Raw genomic sequence first — 19,155 nt, forward strand, 5'->3', positions numbered from 1 at the left:
CTGCTGCCGGTGAATGGCTCGGCTGTTGGTGGCAGGCTCGGCTGGCGGCTGGCTCGGCCGGCTGCTGGCGACCACCGCTGCTGGTGGTTAGCAGGTGGTGAAGAAGGGGAAGCCGAAAAGAAGAAAAAGGGGAAGGGGAAAAAGAGAAAGAAAGAAAAATAAGGAGAAAGGAGAGAGAAGTTTACCTTGGGTTTTCTCCACTCTGGGCAAAGTTTGATTTGCCTCATGTGTGGATTATTTATACCCCTTCTTTCAAAACCCTAACTTTCCTCTTTTAATTTTTCTTATCCTATCCCTAATAAAAATTTACCAAAATAAAACTTTCCTTAAATTAAATCCTAACTTAATTAAATTAATTAATTAAATTAACTTTCCTTTTATAAATTATTCCTAACTTATCTAAAAAAAAAATTAAAATACTTTAAATAAAACAATTTAATTTAATTAAATTACTTCTCAAAATACTTATTTTAATTAAAATACGTATAAAAATATGAGGTATTACAACAGAGCTCTTCATAAGATTCGACTTCTCAATAGTCAGTCGGTCCTTCACCCCTGTAAACATGGTGTAATAGTCTTTATTAAATTCATACCGTGAGACATATGATTTGAATTCTTTCTTTTTCTTTTTGACGGCTGGTTAGGTTCCTTAACTGCCCAAACTTCTTTTCTCTTTTTGCTCTCTTCAGATTTTCTGAGCAGGCTGAGCAGAACGACTCTCCTTTTGCTTGTCGGACTTCTTAGAGTCCGACTGATGGCCGGACGAGCAGAGGTCGGTAGCCTGAATAAAGCTTTCCGCCTCTATCAACGCGTCTTGAAGGGTGAAAAACCTTTTTCGAACAAGGTCGAACTTAAAAATTCGACCCGTCCTTCAGATCCTTGAAGAAGTCAATATAAGCTACCTCGTCAGACAACCCCTGGATTTGGATTCTCACCAGGTTAAACTGCCTGACATAGAAGCGAAGCCCTTCTCTCTCTCCCTACCGGATGGTGCTTAAGTCGAGACTTGTTTTCTTGGTAGGGATGTTCATTAAGAATTTGGAGGTAAAAAGGAAGGCAAGCTTCTTAAAGCTATTAATGCAACCGGCTGGCAGGTTGCCAAACCATTGTTGGGCGATGCCCTTAAACGTAGCCGAGAAGCACCGACACCACATAGGATGGAGTAGGCCATAAAGTGGTCCTCCGGATTGGTGGTACCGTCATAGGCACCCACCAACACATTCTCAACCTTGGTAGGTAGTGCCACCTCGGTTATCTTCTTGGTGAACGCAGAAGTTTGTTCACCAATTTTGAGCAGACGGAGCTGCCAGTCCAAAGGTTGGACATTGTATGCCGCCTAAGCTCTAAAGAGGGATAGCTGCATGAAATGAGGAGAATATTGGTCATACACTATAGGGGGTACATACAAGGCATTCCCAATCATCTGAGGGCCAGAGTGGACGGTTTTACCGCCTGTACGGCTCTCATGCAAGGATTGAGTATTCCTTGCAAATGTATTCTTAAAGTTGTCTAGAAAGCTCGACGTAGAGGCTGACTCAGACAGCTACTGATTTCGATTCTACTCGATGTTATGTCGAGCATTGGTGTAAGTCTTCTTGGTGCCATCCAGCTCAACAACACGGATGACCTTCCTTGTGCCTGTCTGGAGCAGAAGGATCTTTGTCCATTCAATAGTAGGCGTAGTCTTATCCTTGGGATGTGGAGTAGGTTGCCTATCCCTGAATTGCTTCTTCCTCGCAGTTTGAAGAGACTTTTTGGCCGGCTGACCCTTACTAGAGCCAGCCGTCCTCTATTCGATCAGGTCCTTGATCTCACCCTTGAAACTTGTCATGAATATCATGAGCTCATCTCTGGTGACTGGATCCTAACCTCTTATCGATAGGGTTTCCACTTCCGGCTGACAAGGGGGCCTTATTATACCCGCCTGGCTTTCACCTCGTTCCAAAGTATTTATGACACGGATGCGCCTAGATATGAGTGACCCATCTCTAGCCATGTATGTTTAGACAAGGGGATCATCCTCCTCCTAGTCTGTAAAGACCTCCGACTGATGAACCTTAGGGTTAGGAGTCGGTATAGACTCTTGAACCATCCTTTAGGTACTCTCCCCACATACGGCGCCAAATGTTTTGGGTGTTTTTTTTTCTCTCGGGAGAGTTATAGCTCAGAGACTGATTTGACTACGCCTGTACCTGCAAAACAACGGAGACTCCGGGTGGTAGGAGCTCTGCCTCCGACGATTAAGTTAGAACGCGTAGGAGAATGAAAAAGGTGCGGAAATACAAAGAAAACCTTCTCGGATTCCGAGATCAGGTGCTTTCTCTGATGTAAGAGAATGCAGGGTAGTTGTAATCAATTGTAGGTGCCCCCAAAATGGGGGAAATCTCCCTATCTATAGGGTCATCAGGAAATGTGCCCTTGATGAGGTCATTCTGACCTAATCCTGTTGGGCTGCGCCAAATTACGACTTTCTCGGGATTTGGGCCCTTAAAGGCCGTCTTTTTCTCCCAAGTTCTAGGAGTGACACGTGTCAAAGGGAGATTGGTTCAATTTAGACCAATCTTAGTATGACACGTGTCACGACATGATTGGCCTATGTTGCATGGGTATAATTACCCAAAACAAGTCTGATTTGAAAAAAAGTATGGGGCCCTTGTCAATATTCTAATATATTTTGTAATTTATTTAATTTTTCCCTTTTTTTGTGTTTTTTAATCATGTAATATTTGATATTAAAAAAGAAATTAATTTGGTGGGTCATAAATTGAAAGTGATGTTTGTATACTTTTAGAGAGTCTCACCATTGGAGGTAAAAAAACAACTCATTTTGTATTTCAATACTAAATCTTGAGTCTCACCATTGGAGATGGTTTTATGTTGTTTTTTTTAAAAAATTCTCCGTATTTGAAGTACATTAACTCCAATTATATATTTTTTCTCTTAAATCTATTATATTTTTTCTCTTTCATCTACTCTCTTTGGTCAAAATAACATAAACACTTTTGAGCTTTCATACATTAACCAACCACGCATTGTGTGCATATTTCTAGCAATACTAACCTTGTATCAGAATAAGTATACCACTTCAATAATACAGTCGTATCGTAAATTCGTAACAAGTGCATCACATCATCTAATGTCTTTGTACTTTAAGGATCAAAGTACAATGACTTCCTTCATTATTCATGATCAAACAAATGGATTGGTGAAGCTAGAATCCTAAGTGGAATACACGCATATTCTTAGCTACACAGTATTTGGGCAAATCTCAGTTAGGACATCTAAGAATTTGCTAGGGATTTAAGGGTAATAATAATCAAGCTACAAATATCAAATATAATGACCAAGAGCAATAATAAAGCAATAAGTAATTAGTAAGTAAGCAATAAATAAGAAATAAGACAAGAAAGATTAGTTTAGAGATACAATACTGAGTAAGGACAAGCTTCCTTGTTCAGTAGGGACATAAATCCGCAACCATAAGCAAAATAATTAGTTTATATCAATACACCAAAAACTAGATTAGAGATCGCAAAATATAGAACGGTTACCAAAGATAGGCGTTCTCCAGAAGAATATAGAACGTATTGATATAAGAGGTGTTCTGTATGTGAATACATATGGAACGGTTAGCATAGTTAACTGTTCTCTATTTCTTTTTACTGAAATAATTTTTAAAAATAATTAATTATTATAAATTATATAGAGCGGTTATCTTAACAACCGTTTTGTATTGTATTAATTAATTGGTTTTTTTTAATTATTAGGAGGAAAAAATATACGGAGTAATAATTTGCCCAAATTAATTAAAGGCGGCTAAAAGGAATATTGAAGCACACGCTCAATTTCACTTTCACTTTAACTAATACCTTAAAAAAAATACTGCATGTGTTTATTGCTGCGTGAAACCTCCATATAGTATAACCTTCAACCTCCAAACGATGACTGTTTGCCATACCACCGCTCCACTGCCACACCACCGCTCCACCGCCGCACCACCGCTCCACTGGCACAGAACTTCTGAGCACCGCACCACCCGCACTCCGCTGAGGTAGGTTCGAATCTTCTTGTTATAGAGTAATTGAATTTTGATTATTTGTCAATCAAACCGCATGAATCATTTGAATTATGAAGGAAACATAAGTCAATTCATAGTTTTCATCTATTTAATTAATTTGCAATTTGAGTTTTAGGTGATTGAAAAAAAACCTCATAGTTCTAGTTTTAGGGTTAAATTCAATCGATTGTTTGTATGCAAATATTTCAGTTGAATTACAGTAAGTTCAATCAAATTACCCTTAATTTTGTCGAATTTACATTTATTTCAATAGTAATAAAAATAATATTAGCCAAATTAATCTTACCTGAGTTCAATTTAGAACCCTAATCAGATAAAGAAAGAGGGGTAGGGGAAATTGATTACCACGGGATTATTGTGCTCTATTCATTTCAAATACTCTGAAAACGGGGATTTTCGGAGATAGAAGCTATGAAACATGTCAAGGAATTGACTCAGCTGGGTCCTCATTCTGTTGGTTCTGATGCTCTTGACCTCGCTTTGAAGGTTCTATATATTTCTTGAGTATTATGTATCTCATTCTCATAGTTCGAAACTTCTTTTGTCTTTAAATTATGTGCCAATTTAGCTAGTGTGGCAAATCGATTATTATTTTTGCAATTTGGCAGTGGGGTTGATAGTGGTTCTTGTTATCTACAATGTGATTGTTATATCCTGTTTCTGTTTTTATTAATCATTTTCTATAGGTGTTCTACTAGGAAAGCTGAACATCAACAAAGATTACGCAGATTATGAATAAAAAAAGTGTAAAATAAATTGACTAAAGTAAAATTAGCAATGTACCACCGTATTATCCTTACTATTGGATACTTTGCACATCTCATTAGCTAAGTGATTATTGGGGTAAGTTGATAATGTGTATTTCCAAGGCAAATGTGACTAATTAGAAAAAGAATAGTTGTGATGTTTTATCACTGGCTCACAACTTGAAAGTAAAAAATTCCATTCGAAATTAGAAATTGCTAACTTGTTTTGACAAAAAAAATATGTGTAGCAGTATGTTTGAAATCTGATACTTTTGATTTGAAGGATCCTGGGTATTAAAGTTTCTCTCTTGGTTTTTTTTTGTTTGACTTTCACTCTTTATTTCTCTCTTGGTTTTTTATTCTGATACTCTGATTGTGTTGGCCCTTAGCTATCTGGACTTTTGTATGCCCTCTATCTACTAAAATTTGCATACTTGATAAGCCTCTTCTCTTGGCTTTTGCATCACTCGCCTTTCACTTAAGTGATCCTTGCGATTTTGTCTGCAATTATTTTACTGAATACAGTTTCTCTAAATACATCATTTTCAATCTTTCTCTTAAGGTTTTCCTTTTCTTCTTGGGCAGTATGTGCTGCTTGCTGCAGAAAAGATAAAAAACACATCTCATTGGGAAGTTGATGTTGAGGTGGAAGAGTTTTATGTCAAGGAGGGTGCAAATCATCTTAATGGCAGCTTATTTGTAGGGAAAACACTTATATATGCTAATCTAAATCATATTATCTTGAGGATCACCCCCAAATATGAATCTGAAGCCAAGGAAAACTCTGTTTTGGTTTCATCTCACATTGATACTGTTTACTCAACATACGTACGTGATTATAATATCTTTCACTATTGTTTTGACTTTTGACTATCTCTGTATTTGTGACAAGCTTCTGAAGAAGAGTTTAGTAATATACTTATTTTCTTGAAACATCTATATCTATGTATGCCTTTCTGATGGACTAGAGCTTGGATCTGTGTTTCATGTCTTTAAAGGATTGGATGGAGTTAATCTGACGCTATTAAATTATATATATGAAGTATATTTTGATGGCTTTCGTCATATCTGGAAATATTTTTGTTAATTTTATTATACAAAAATTTATATTGCACGTATACAGGATCATAAATTTTCTTACAGGATAAATGTACAAGATTTTTTTTTTTTTTTTTTTTTGACAACACCTGCAAATATTCATTCATTCATGTAACAATTTCCACTTTGTCAGAAATGACAAAGGGTAAAGCAGGGGGTGGACATTCTTCCATCCATAATTTCTCCTCTGACAAAGACAAAGAGAGTTTAGCAATAGAATGGGCCACCTTATTACATTGTCTAGGCTGAAACAAGAAACTACTAACATCACATAAGCTAGCAACAGCTAGAGTATCTTCAACAATCACTTGGGCAGGGGTCCTTTCTTTGGATTTCAGCTATAAGAGGTTAACAAGATGCAGGCAGTCTGAGGATATCACAAGACGACGGAGGCCAACTTCAAACGCGAATTTGATCCAAAAGAGTAGAGCTTCAGCTTCAGCATTGCAGACATTGCCTTCCCCAAAGAAAGATTTGCCACCAGCCATCATAACATCACCAGTATTGTCTCTGACAACCATACCCAAGCCAATTTTTCCATCCTTGGAGAGTGCAGCATCAGTATTTAGCATATACGTCCCTGCTGAAGGGGGGGTCCAAGAAAGCACCCTTTTGATGTTTGCATAGCTTGTAGGAGGGGGGTTACGAGCATTAGCTGCTTCAAACTCACCAAGGAGGCTGAGCGTTTTTTCGCACGCAGACATAGCATCTGGTTTCTTCTTTTCAAAGGTCCACATGTTCCTCAACTCCCAAATTTTCCACCAAAACATCATGAAGATTTCTCAACCTTTGTCAATGGTGAGTTTCTTCTTCATCTCAGCACACCAGTCCTTTATAGAGGACATAAACCATTCATTTGTGTCCAGTCTCAGTGGCGAAATCTTCCATAAAAACTGGCTTTCGGGGCATAAAGCGATCAAGTGCATAATCGTCTCGCTCTTTTCTCCACATCGAGGGCAACAAGGATCAATTTACATACCCCTTTTGCACAAAACTTCACGCACAGGGAGACCATTTCTCACCGCTCTCCACATAACCAATTTCACCTTTGGCGAAACATCAGCTTCCCATATTTTCTTCCATAGCTTTGCATCAGGTTCACCATCAGACGGACCTGCTATACTCTTGCTTCTTTGCATCTGTTGATGGTATGCCGATCTGACAGGAAAAAAACCATTTTTGGTACCCTTTTTAGAGCAAAAAATTATCTTGATTTCTCGGTGACAGACGAATTTTTTCAATGGCTTGAGCCTCAACTACAGATATCCCTTGCACCACATTCCAGAACTTATGGCCCTCTTCATCAGTTTCAATCCATTCCGAGACCAACATTCTTCTATCATCTTCAGAATTTGGGGATGAAAATAGACGAGTCCCAGGCAGACTAGGCACCCAATTATCCCTCCAGATTTTAATGTTCCTTTCATTACCCACCACCCAACTTGAACCTTCTTGTAACAATTCTCTTGCACTCATGATAGAGCGCCATGTATAGCTTGTGTTGGGGGGGATTTTAGCTTCCGAGAAAGATGAACGGGGAAAATATTTTCCTTTTTAGGACCCTAGCTGCAAGAGAATGGGAATTCTCAATCAACCTCCAACATTGCTTAGCAAGCAAAGCAGTGTTAAAAGCACTCATATCATGCAGCCCCAAACCACCCTCTTTCTTCGATTTGCACATTTTTTCCCAGTTAATCAGAACAAGTTTTCTTTCTTTGTCTTTTTGCCCCCACCAAAAATCTTTGCACAAAGCATTAATATTGTTGATAATAGATTCCGGGATCTTGAAGCATTGCATGGTATATGTAGGGATCGCTTGTGCCACCCTGATTTTAGTAGAATTTCTCTTCCCGCTCTCGAAAGGTACCTCTCTTTCCACCCCTTGACCTTCTTCCAAACTCGATCTTGGATAGCTTGAAAAACAACTTTCTTGGATTGGCCTATATAGGTAGGGAGACCAAGATATTTCTCATGTCCTTCCACTTTCATCAAGTTCATCTTCAAATGAAGCATTTCCTGCATATCGGCACTAACATTACGACTGAAAGAGACCTCTGATTTTTCCAAGTTTATCTTCTGCCCCGAAGCCATCTCATAGGCAGTGAGAATTTCCATGATCGCATCCGCTTCACTCTCATTAGCTCTAGTGAATAGGAGGCTGTCGTCGGCAAAAAACAAGTGTGATATCGGATCAACATTCCTGCCAAGTTTCACCCCGTGGACCATACGGTTTTGCTCGGCCTTCCGTAGGAGTGCAGAAAAACCCTCGGCACATATAAGAAACAGGAAAGGTGAGCTGGGATCCCCTTGGCGGAGACCCCTACTAGGCACAAAGCTCGAAGTCGGGAAGCCATTAACAAGAATGGAATATGAAACCGAAGAAAGACATTTCATAATAAGTGACACAAAATTCTGATTGAACCCCAATTTTAACATCATTCCTTCAATGAAATCCCACTCCACACGATCGTATGCTTTGCTCATGTCTAATTTCATGGCCATGTATTCCCGAATCCCTGACTTCTTCTTCTGAAGGTAATGGAACATCTCATATGCCACAAGCACATTATCTGTTTTTAGTCTTCCGGGTACAAATGCGCTTTGATTTTCACTAATAACATCAGGCAGAATGATTTTTAGCCTATTAGACAGAACCTTCGACACGAGCTTGTAAAGAACGTTGCACAGGCTAATTGGAGGGTAGTCCTTGGTGGATTCACATTGATTCTTTTTGGGAATAAGAACAATGTGGGTATGATTTATGGGGTCAATCGGGGCATTGTTATTTAAAATATCAAGCACATATGAAACAACATCATCCCCAGCAACATTCCAGAATTTTTTATAAAAAAGAGCGGGCATACCATCGGGGACGGGGGCCTTGGTGGGATGCATCTGCTTGAGTGCACAAGTGATCTCATCTCTTGTATAAGGTTCAGAAAGCATGGTATTCATGTCGGCAGTGACACGGTTCTCTACAGCATCCAAAACCGGTTGCATTTCATTCTCCCCATCCAAATTGAACAAAGACTGGAAATAACTCTCGAAAACTACTTCAATCTCCTTTTCATCTTTTCTCCATGTTCCCCCATCATCATAGACGCCTTTAACAGTGTTCCTTTGTCGCCTCTATTTTTCCTTCTTATGAAAGAAATTAGTATTTTTATCGCCCTCTCGAAGCCAATCTTGGCGACTTCTCTGAGCCCAGTATGCTTCCTCTCTTCCTTCGAGTTCATCTAATTCCGAATCAATCTTTCTCATCTCCGCAATGTTTCTCTCGGTTGGAGGCAGATTCATAAGAGCAGCCATTAAATCCCTGTGAGAACTAATTTCTTTTTTAAAGTAAGTAGACTTTTTTGAACTACATGACCGAAGTTTCGAAGAACATGCTGCAATTTTTTGTTTAGCATCACAACTTGGGTCCAAGTTCCACGCATCGGAGATTATATTTCCACATTCATCATCACGAAGCCATTCTTTTTCAATTTTGAAGCTCCTCCTCCTATTTCTTCTGCCACGGTTTACTAATAGCTGAGCCTGAATGGTGATTTTTAGTGGTACATGATCAGAGCGACGTCGAGGTAAGTGCTCAACCTTAGAGCAAGGGTAGAGATCAATCCATTCGTCTGTAGCTACGAACTTGTCCAACCTCTCCTATATGTTATCTATGTCAGCCCGATTATTGCTCCAAGTGAAATACGACCCAGAAAAATGCAAATCACGAAGGTTACATTTAATCATAGCATTACGGAAACCATCAATCTCATTCTGATTCTTTGGGTTGCAACCAATTTTTTCACTATGCATGAGAGTATAGTTAAAGTCACCAAAGCATAGCTAGGGCATCACATTGTCCTCACCCAACCTTTCTATGAGCTTCCACGTTTCTTTCCTCCTACTTTCATCAGGATAACCATAAATGCCTGTTAAGTGCCATGTTGAACCATCATCGTTTGTTAAGTTGAAGTCCATATGGTTCAGAGAAGATGTGACCAAAGTAAGATCCAACTCGTCCTTCTAAAACATGGCCAAACCACCACTCCTATGCCTTCCTTCACCACTACAATCAACACATACAAAGTGCTCAAAATTCAGCTTTCTTTTTATACTCTCCCACTCTGTACCTTTTAACTTTGTCTCCGAGAGGAAGACAAAGTGGGGATGTTCGATGGTTACTACGCCCTTAAGCGCATTCTCTGCCCGGGGGCTCCCCAACCCCCGGTAGTTCCAAGTAAGGCCTATCATTGCTGTTCGCAGGGCTGCAAGGCAACCTCCGCTACCGTCATTATGTGAAAATCATTCCCCTTTCTCTTTACAACTCTCTCATTTTCTACATCCCCTCCAGTGTATTCTTCAGTCAGTTTGTCCATTTCCATAGCATTCTTCCTCTTGCCTCGATCGCTCTCAACTTTGGATTCAAGTGGGTAACTTCTTGTAACAATGTTGACTTTCCTTAGCTCACGTGTAGGGGGTTCCCCCACCATCACTGTCATGGGCAGTTAAAGCAGAAGAAAGCAACTGTCCAGGGGTCAAAACTGCTTCTGATTCTGTCATAACCCCTTCATGTTGCACAGCTGCAGTGATCCCAATAGGAGCCTCGGTTGCCTTACTTTGCTCCCCACTTTGCATTATTGCTACTTCTTGCAATTTTTTCTGCATTAGGGACACTTGCTTTTCGGCTTCTTTGTTGATAGTCTGACTCCCTTTTTTAAAGAAAAGACGTCTTGCACAACTACTGCCTTCAGCCCCCTTGTCACTTGTATCACCCTTGTTTGACTGCCAGGGAGATGCTCTGAGGTTCTCATTTAACAATCTCTTTGGATTTTCAACATGTATAGCATCATCGCAATCCTTCTCCCCATGTCCAAGCTTACCACACACATAGAAAATCAGGGGAAGCTTTTCATATTTCACCTCAAAAGTTTTTTTCTCTCCACCCCTCATCTTTAGCCTAACCTCTTTTACCTGGGGCTTTCGAAGGTCGATCATAGTTTGGATTCGTAGGGACTTGTTGATACCCACGATATCCAATTTATCCATGGTCAAGTAAGTGCCTACGTTATCACCAATTGTTCGAGCATTTGCTTCATTACTGCTTCCAGCAAACGGGAGATCATAAACCCTAATCCAAAAGGGTGATTGGTATAGGGGAGTTTCAGAAGGTTTTTTTATCTCCCTGTACATCACATAGGGCTAAAGTATGGCGATAAAAGTGCCATGGACGGGCTTCCATAACAAATTCTTTATCCTTCCAGTGATAAAATTGGAAGAAAAAGGTGTTCTTACCGATACTGTTCTCCTCCAGTCCATACTTTGGATTCCAGATGCGTTTCATAGATGCAATTAGGGCATTGCTATTGATACTTCTTTCCGTCCAGACTTTCCCCACAACCCCCAACGCAACCTTAGATTCATCATCGTCCTCAGTGTCCAACTGTCATTCGCCTTCATCTCTACATTCATCATCAGTAATTTCATGATTGGGAGAATTATCACCCATTATGAAAGGAAAAAAAACAGGACAAAAATCAAAAACACAAACGAAGAAGAAAAAAAAAAACCTTTGAGAATTAAAGAATCAAAACCCAGCAACTGCTAGGGCAAAATCCTCCCAAGAGAACTACTCTAGAGGGAACGTTAGATAGAATTTATTTTGGATAAATGTACAAGATACAAAACAAGAATACAACAAATACAGGTCTAAAATGAAATACAAAAATAATATAAATTATTAAAATACCAGATTAATACAATACGAAGTATAAATTACGTAAAAGGGTAATTCGAATAATTATGGCCAGATTTTTTTTAAAAAAAAAAAACATTTAAGAACTGCTATCTAACTTTAACCGTTCTCTATTGTAATTCAATATACAACGGTTAAATGGCCTAAACCGTTATTTATTCCTTCCTTGGTGTACGAATTTAAGAAGGGAAAAGAGAACGGTTGTGACTAACAACAGTTCTCTATTTGTTATTATATAAATCGCCTAAATGACCCCTTCTCTATAGCAGAAGAACGCCCCTAAGGCGATCTATAAAGCCTATTCTAACAGTTCTCTAAGGCCTTTTTTGTAGTAGTGTATTGAGGTATGTGCGAGCGTAAATGAATGTTATATTGTCTGATTTTGCTATTTATACCTAGGAGCCACTAGGGTTACAAAGATATCGAATATATTTGACCACGGAAGATCTTGCATGACTTTATCTTGTTTCCCTGTGCAGTAGGTGTATTCTTAGCAAGTATCTTCGTGATTGATATTCTTGATCTTGCTTTCCTTGTTTGCCCCAATAAAGCCGTTTTGCCTGATTTGGTGTGTCTCTTGATCTTGGACTGGTGCCTTAAATGTGTTGGGTTGTTTATTGATACATGCCCAACAATTGCCCCTAATTTTTATGTTCAAGTATTGAAGGTGAAAATTACCTAAAGGAAGGCGTTGGAGAATTTTTGAATTTTGGAAGTTATTTCAATGGTTAACAAAAATAAGGAACGTGGTGGCAATTTTAAGGCAAGTGTCTTGATAATCGTGAAGAGGCGGTTTATTTCTCTTGCCAGTATTTATTGGGTGTGGAGGCTTGCATCAAATCATTTTACTTTTTGTCCCAATTTTGAATTTTCCTCAGGTATTTTCTCTCTCTTCTCTGTTCTTTTCTGTTTTTTACTTCTTTGTTTATCTTGTGTTTTGCGATGGGTGACGCTGTGAGAGTAGTGTTTGCTGGGGTTGATGAGGGTGTGAAGAAGCCGACCTTTCCTACACAGAGCGTCTTCCCTGCTAAAGATGTCTACCTTTCTCATGTGACGAAGGAGGATGTTCAGAGAATCGCTACTGTTGCGCAATTTCCTGATGGAGTTGTGGTGAAAATCCCATCTTCTAGGGAGAGGGCTGATTGAACTGCCCTTGGTTGGGTGTGTTTCTTCGAGTATCCCTTTATGATTGGGCATACTTTTCCTTTCTCTCCCCTTATTCGTCAATTTCTGCCTAGGGTTAGGTTTTCACCTTGTCAATTATTGCCCAAACTTGGAGGGTTTTGAGAATTCTCGATTTGCTAAGTGCAAAATTAGGTATAGAGCTTGATGTAAGGGATTTGTGTTATCCTTACACTATTAGGACCAGTGGAAAGGGTCGAGTTGGACTCCGTTTGAAAGATGGTGTTGGTCCTTTGTTGACAAATTTGGAGAAGGCGTTTGACAAGAATTGGTACCACAAGTTTTTCTTTTTGAGGATTGACTCGTTGGGTGATTATTGTGATTTTTTTATTGACACTGTTAAAGCTGAAGGTATTTTATTTTCTTGTTTTCTTTGTGTTATTTTCCTTCTTTGTTGATTTGGGCTTATTTGCTTGATGGCTGTAGTGAGTAAACTGAAGCAGAATTCTCAATCTCCATCTCTTATTGATAAGTTGTAAGAACTGAGTGCGAACGAGAGGTCTTTTATCAAATTGATGCAGCCTGAAGCGGTTGTCCAGATTGAGACTTTGGACGATTCATATTCTGATCAGAAGGCTGCCCCAACTATGTCTCAAGGTACGTTTTCCTTTTTTATGTACTACTATATTGTTATTGTGTTGTCCTGCTTGTTGTATTGCTGTGTTGCTCTTTGGTACTGCCCTTTTGTTGGGAATGTCATCTTTTTTGTTTGCTTTTGCCTTGTTGGACATCTGCTGAATGTGTTGTATGCTTTGTAGATACCTCTAGGTCGTTGAGATCTCATGATTTGCTTAGTTCTTCCTCCATCCTGGGTTGCATTAGATCGCAGGCTTCTTCTAAGGGTCCAGAAGATGTCCTTGCCCTGGCTAACGTGATTCCTCTAAGGAGTGCTCCTCCTCCACCTTCACCTCGCAACAATCTTAAGAGAAGATTGGAGATTCCTACTAATGTTGATGCTGTCAACTTTCTTATGACTCCTTAGCCCCTCGTGTGGGTAATTTGCTCTTCCCGGCCTTTAAGGAGCGCCAGTCCTCATAGACTTTTGCTGACCTTTCTCAAGAGGCTGTTGCGCAGTCCTTTCAGGTATAGTATACTTCCTTAAAAAAATCAACAATATTGAATATCTAGATGTGTCGTCCTGACTTTGCTGTGTGCTATTGCAGAGTTTTCAATCGTGTTTAGGTGTTTTGAACAAGGTTTCAGAGTTCACTCGGGCTTATGATGTCATGAATAAGAAGCGTGATGCCCTTGCTGATAAGTACAAAGCTCCTACTGACGCTCTGAAAGCTGAAAGGACCAAACACAAGGAATGCCTTGCTGAGCGGGATGGGTTGAAGAGTACTTTGAAGGATGCTGCTAATGACTCTCTTGATGCGGCTAGCTATTACTTTGGGAAGGCACGCTTGGAGATGATGGAGGACTATCAGCAGGGAAAGCATGAAGCGTGGGACTATGCTGTTGAGAAGTCTGCTTTTGAGAAGACCTTTCCTGCAGGGACTACTGCTCCTGGCACATTACTGTTGAGCTATGATGATGAGGAAGTCAACTCTCCCATGAACGAGGATGTTAACTGTAGGGAATAAATTTCAAGCGTTAATCCCCTTTCTTGAACCCTACTGTGATCATACACTAAAGTACGGTGGCGTCCAAATGGAAAGAAGATAGAGCAAAAGAGTCGCCAACAAGTTTTAAGAACTTGTAAACCGTTCACAGGGTGAAGGTTACACCCCTTAACGATCCAAGAGATCGTCAACTCCATAAGGTCTTGAACCAAATATGGTTTCGGGGATAAAGGTACAAATCCAACCTAAAACAGATTGAACCTGACCTAATAATAGGCCTCTACTTTATTCTGATCGTATTCATGTGCGCTTTCTGATTAACATGCAATCAATAGGATTAACCCTAAACCTGTTTATCTTTGTTGGTTGAATATAATGCACAAATAAATCTATTATTGGCGATCACTTGAATTATAATTATATTAACCCTAATGAGCGCGGGGAAATTATGTCGTTGACTAACCTCCTCACGGCCAAACAAAATTTATTATAATCCTAAACTAACCCCTAAACAAGTCTAGTGGTAAGTTCGGAGTCGAACCACAAGGAACGGTAATGTTGGATTGTTCTCGATCTAATGCTTAAGCTACGCCGAAGTCGGTTTATGGATAGTGGACACTACAACTACACTAACACACATATAAAGATCAAGATATTACAAAGTCTACTAGGGGCAAAGATCCACTTTGAACAATTAACAAGTTAATGGGAATCGATTTGATAATCAATCATGCAAAGAAAGAATTAAAATGGGAATTAATTACCATCAAGAGCAATCTCTCAAATTCCTAGCCTAGATCCCTCATTGACTTGCTGCATAGAAGAAATTTACCCAAAATGCAATCAAATATATAAATTCTAATTCACAATCCCTTGTCAAACTAGAACTAACATGCAATTAAGTTTGCTATCTTGGGAGATCAATCCAATCTAAAACAAACAACATGCCATCATCAATTCAATCAATTTAATCACACAATTATCATCAAATTTATCTCAAATAACTCAATTAACCATAACAAAGCTTCACTCAACACCTTGTAGAAGGAAATCTACTCAAACATGATTAACAAAGCAATTAATAAAGCATAAAGAGAGAAGAGAGTAAGAAATGCTCATTGATATAAAATGGAGATCTTCAAATCATCAAATTCCTCCTTTGATTATCCAAAATCCATGAAAACCATTGTTTCTCTCACTTTCTCTCTCCAAAATTTGAGAGTTTCTCTCTATAAAAACCTAAAACTACTGAAAATATGAATTCTCTCTTCTAAAATGAGCAAAAAATCTATTTATAGCCCTTACTAAATTGCCTAGGAAGCTCCGCAAAAAGTCGAGCAGCGCGTAGATGAGCGGGCGTGCACCCCTCAGGAGCGGGCGCTCCAAACCTTCTGCCAAACTTCAAAATTGCACACCCTGTGAGGAGCGGGCGTGCGGCCTTGAGGAGCGGGGCTCCTGGCTGCGGACTGGGCAAACTGCTCAGCTTCAAATGAGCATATCTCCCACGTTTTACATCGGAATTGAGCATATGACCCGTCGTTGGAAAGCTCTCAAGATAAGCTTTCATCTCCAATTGGAATCGCCCCAAAATGTTTTGTAGATCAAAATATATAGGCGTTTGAAGTATGATCTTTGCAAATCAAGTGCACATTTCTTCATTACTTGTTCTTTTATGCTTTATATTTCTTCAATCTTGAGCAATGAACTTATCCAAGTGTTCCTAAACATAAGAGTAAACCAATAAAGTTTAATCTAATGTCATAAGCCACCAAAATATGCAAGAAAAGCCAAAATTGAGCAATAACGACATTTCACACATAAACATGACAAATGTAGTAAAACGTTATTAAAATCAAGTAAAAAGATAGTAAAACTATGAAAAACTAACTAGAAAACTCCTAAAAATAGCGACATAAATGACACTTATCAAATTCCCCCAAGCTTAACTTTTGCTCGCCCTCGAGCAAAACAAAAGAAACACAAGGGAATGTGATGCATTTTATACAAAGAAAACTAGAAGGGAAAGAATATACACTAACTCACTTTCGTAGGAATCACGAATACATTTAGCGTATGCATCAAGAACTTTAAACCCTTAGATTGCTCTAGAGGACGAGTAAGCTCTCGTAAGGGTGTCCTAAGAGTTTAACCCATAACTCTTGACAAAAATCAAGGCAAGGCAATAAATAAATAAAATAAAATAAATCGAAGTAAGAGAAAAGTTACTAGCGTTCTAGAGTGGACTTTTATGATGGAACAAACACTAATGAATGTCAATCTTTCTAAAATAATAAAGGTATGCACGTTCTAAGATGTCCAAGGTTGATTGAAACATAACATATGCTAAGCATAGAGAACTAAAGGAAACACATTCCACCTTTTGTTTCAACCAATCAAACCACGTTCTCTCTACTAGTTTCAAATCCACTTTCAAGTTAGCTTCTCATGATTCCACGAAGAAACCGGAAAATAAATAAGAAATTAAAAACATTGAGAAGGTTACCCGACATCTTGGCTATGCAAACTCGCTCTATAGGCTTGATTCCTATTTCCCGCCATCATTGAATGACTTAACCCTCTAGGATCAAAAGGACTTTCAAGGTATTAACATATAAGCTAGGAGAGTAAAGGTGTGGAGAACTCTTGAAATTGGTGGTAAACCTATGTGAAGCACGGGTGGAACTTCTTCCACAAGATCCAAACGATTCCAAAACAAAAGTGCCAAGTATGCTTATTAAATAACTTTCCCCCAAGCTTATTTAACACAAAATAACAAAAACAGGGAGAACAACAATAACAAAACCCTTTTTTTTTTTGTGCTTTACATTCTTCTTTACTTTTTTTTTCAATAATTCCTTTTTCCAATTTTTTTTTTTTTTTTTTTTTTTTTTTTTTTTTTTTTTTTTTTTTTTTTTTTTTTTTTAAATGTCCTTGCCTCTTTTAACTTTGGACGGCTTTTTCTCAAAATGTATTTGGTTTTATGCAAAAAATTATATACAACACATACTTGCTTTGCAAATGAACTTTTAATTCTAAACTTGCACCATAAACAATAAAACAAGCTCCGAAACAAAATTGCTTCACAAACTAAAGGTAGGATTTAAAGTGAAACCAAGGCTGGAAGGCTTGTATTAAGGTTAGAGAAAAGAATGTATATGGCTCAAATGGGCTAGTAATAGGGGCAATTGCAAACCAAATCCAAAATTGAAAATTAATCCTATAAAAAGAGAAATGTCTTTGTCATCCCCTAAAGTGGCTCAGTCGCGATCTTGGGAGCTAAAAGTCAAGTTCTAGATATGAGAATGCAATAGTCAAGGATCCAAATATGCCGCTCAACAAAGTATGATGAAGGCTAGAACAATTATACATCACTAGGGATAGCAATAACTAACTCTTGATTTCATATCCACTATAGAGAGCAACTCCATCTTACCACAAGCAAGTGAACTAGAGCTTCATGGTCCCAAAGTTCTTAGCCAACTACCTTAGCATACCATATCCTAGAGTCAACCTAACACATTCTCAAACCGTGCACACCTCTAAAATTTAGGAAGAAAGACATTCAAGAATACAATTCCAAAAGTATTATGTCCAAAGCAAGAACAAAAGAAAATACATTGCAAATTTGCCTTGATAGAAACAAAACTCTTTTTGTGATTTTCAAGACATAGAAAATGGAAAAGCATATACAAATGTGCATGGAATATATATGAATCAAAATCTAACAAATATGATAGAATACCCTCCCCCAAGCTTGAATGAGACAACATGCTCAAACATAAATCAAATAATCCATGGGAGGGGAAAACAAGGAGATCAATCCAACAACCCAACATATCTCCTGTTTCAAAGCCACTTTAGGTATCAACCAATGGAGAAAGAGCAAGGAAAGATATTACCTGATTTTAGGTGGGTGTATATACCCGCAAATGACCCAATTAAAATTTTTAAAGCCACTCTTCTCAAGAATTGAATCTTGTTTTCCATATGATAGCAATTGTGGTGCCAAACTTCCTTGATTCTTGATCCAAATCAATGCACCAAAGTATATCAAGTTATGTACCTAGAAAAAGGCACACAAACATTTCCATGAGAGAAAATCTATTCTAAAAAGAAAAGAAAATGAAAGAATTAAAACACGGGTTACTTCCCGAGAAAGGCTTGCTTAAGGTCCAAGCTTGACCGCTCTAGTAAATAATATTGCAACGATCGCAAGAGCTTGTCAAATGCACTACTACACATCTCATAAGATAACAAGTAAGCAAATGATATAAGAAGGGCATGCACCAAGATTAGTGCACGCAAAAGAAGGTGAAGAGGGAGTTTCCAAGAAGAAGAAGAATCAAAAGAAAATTCAAGAAAATCAGAAAAAGAATAGAAAGGCAAACTCTCTTCACAAAAATCTTTTTGGGTGGCAAAATCACCATTTTCCTCAATTGAAGACGAATGAGGGACATAAAAATCTTCATAGGCAAGGGGGTCCCCAATAGGCTCATTAACAAAGGAAGGAAGGGATATAGGAGTGTAGGGGATATGGTTGAAATTCCTTGAAAAAGGGACATGAGAGAAGGGGATAGGAGCAATGGTCTTACAAATGGTCTCTTCTTCACCACCATTCCTCAAATCACCAATTTGAGCATGAAAATCAATCATAGAATCCTCAAAAGAAGAACACTCATGATCATGATCTCCCTCAAACATCCAACTTCCAAGAGGAACTACATAATCCCCTTCACTACA

The 19,155-nt window shown here is 38.6% G+C and overlaps 1 protein-coding gene and 1 long non-coding RNA gene across 2 annotated transcripts; one reads left to right on the forward strand and one right to left on the reverse strand.

Annotated features, from left to right (window-relative positions):
* The first annotated feature begins 3,844 nt into the window (after positions 1-3,844).
* Positions 3,845-5,894, forward strand: LOC110740275. The gene is made up of 2 exons (XR_002515007.1): positions 3,845-4,054; positions 5,413-5,894. It is a non-coding gene; the product is annotated as an uncharacterized LOC110740275 (long non-coding RNA).
* Positions 5,895-9,054: 3,160 nt separating this feature from the next.
* Positions 9,055-10,295, reverse strand: LOC110681596. Its single transcript, XM_021857750.1, has 2 exons — positions 10,197-10,295; positions 9,055-9,579 (listed from the first exon to the last, which is right to left on the reverse strand). Exons 1-2 carry the CDS (start codon positions 10,293-10,295, stop codon positions 9,055-9,057), a joined length of 624 nt encoding a protein of 207 aa, XP_021713442.1.
* Positions 10,296-19,155: the final 8,860 nt, after the last annotated feature.

This window comes from Chenopodium quinoa, unplaced genomic scaffold (assembly GCF_001683475.1).
Source record: "Chenopodium quinoa cultivar QQ74 unplaced genomic scaffold, ASM168347v1, whole genome shotgun sequence".
Lineage (NCBI taxonomy): Eukaryota > Viridiplantae > Streptophyta > Magnoliopsida > Caryophyllales > Amaranthaceae > Chenopodium > Chenopodium quinoa.

What these genes read in the sequence shown, in the direction of transcription:
- LOC110681596 (XM_021857750.1), bottom strand. Translation starts at nt 10,295, where the DNA reads ATGGACAAACTGACTGAAGAATACACTGGAGGGGATGTAGAAAATGAG. An exon ending in ACATAATGACGGTAGCGGAG is followed by an intron (nt 9,580 to 10,196) that starts GTTGCCTTGCAG and finishes GATAACATATAG; the next exon opens with GAGAGGTTGGACAAGTTCGT.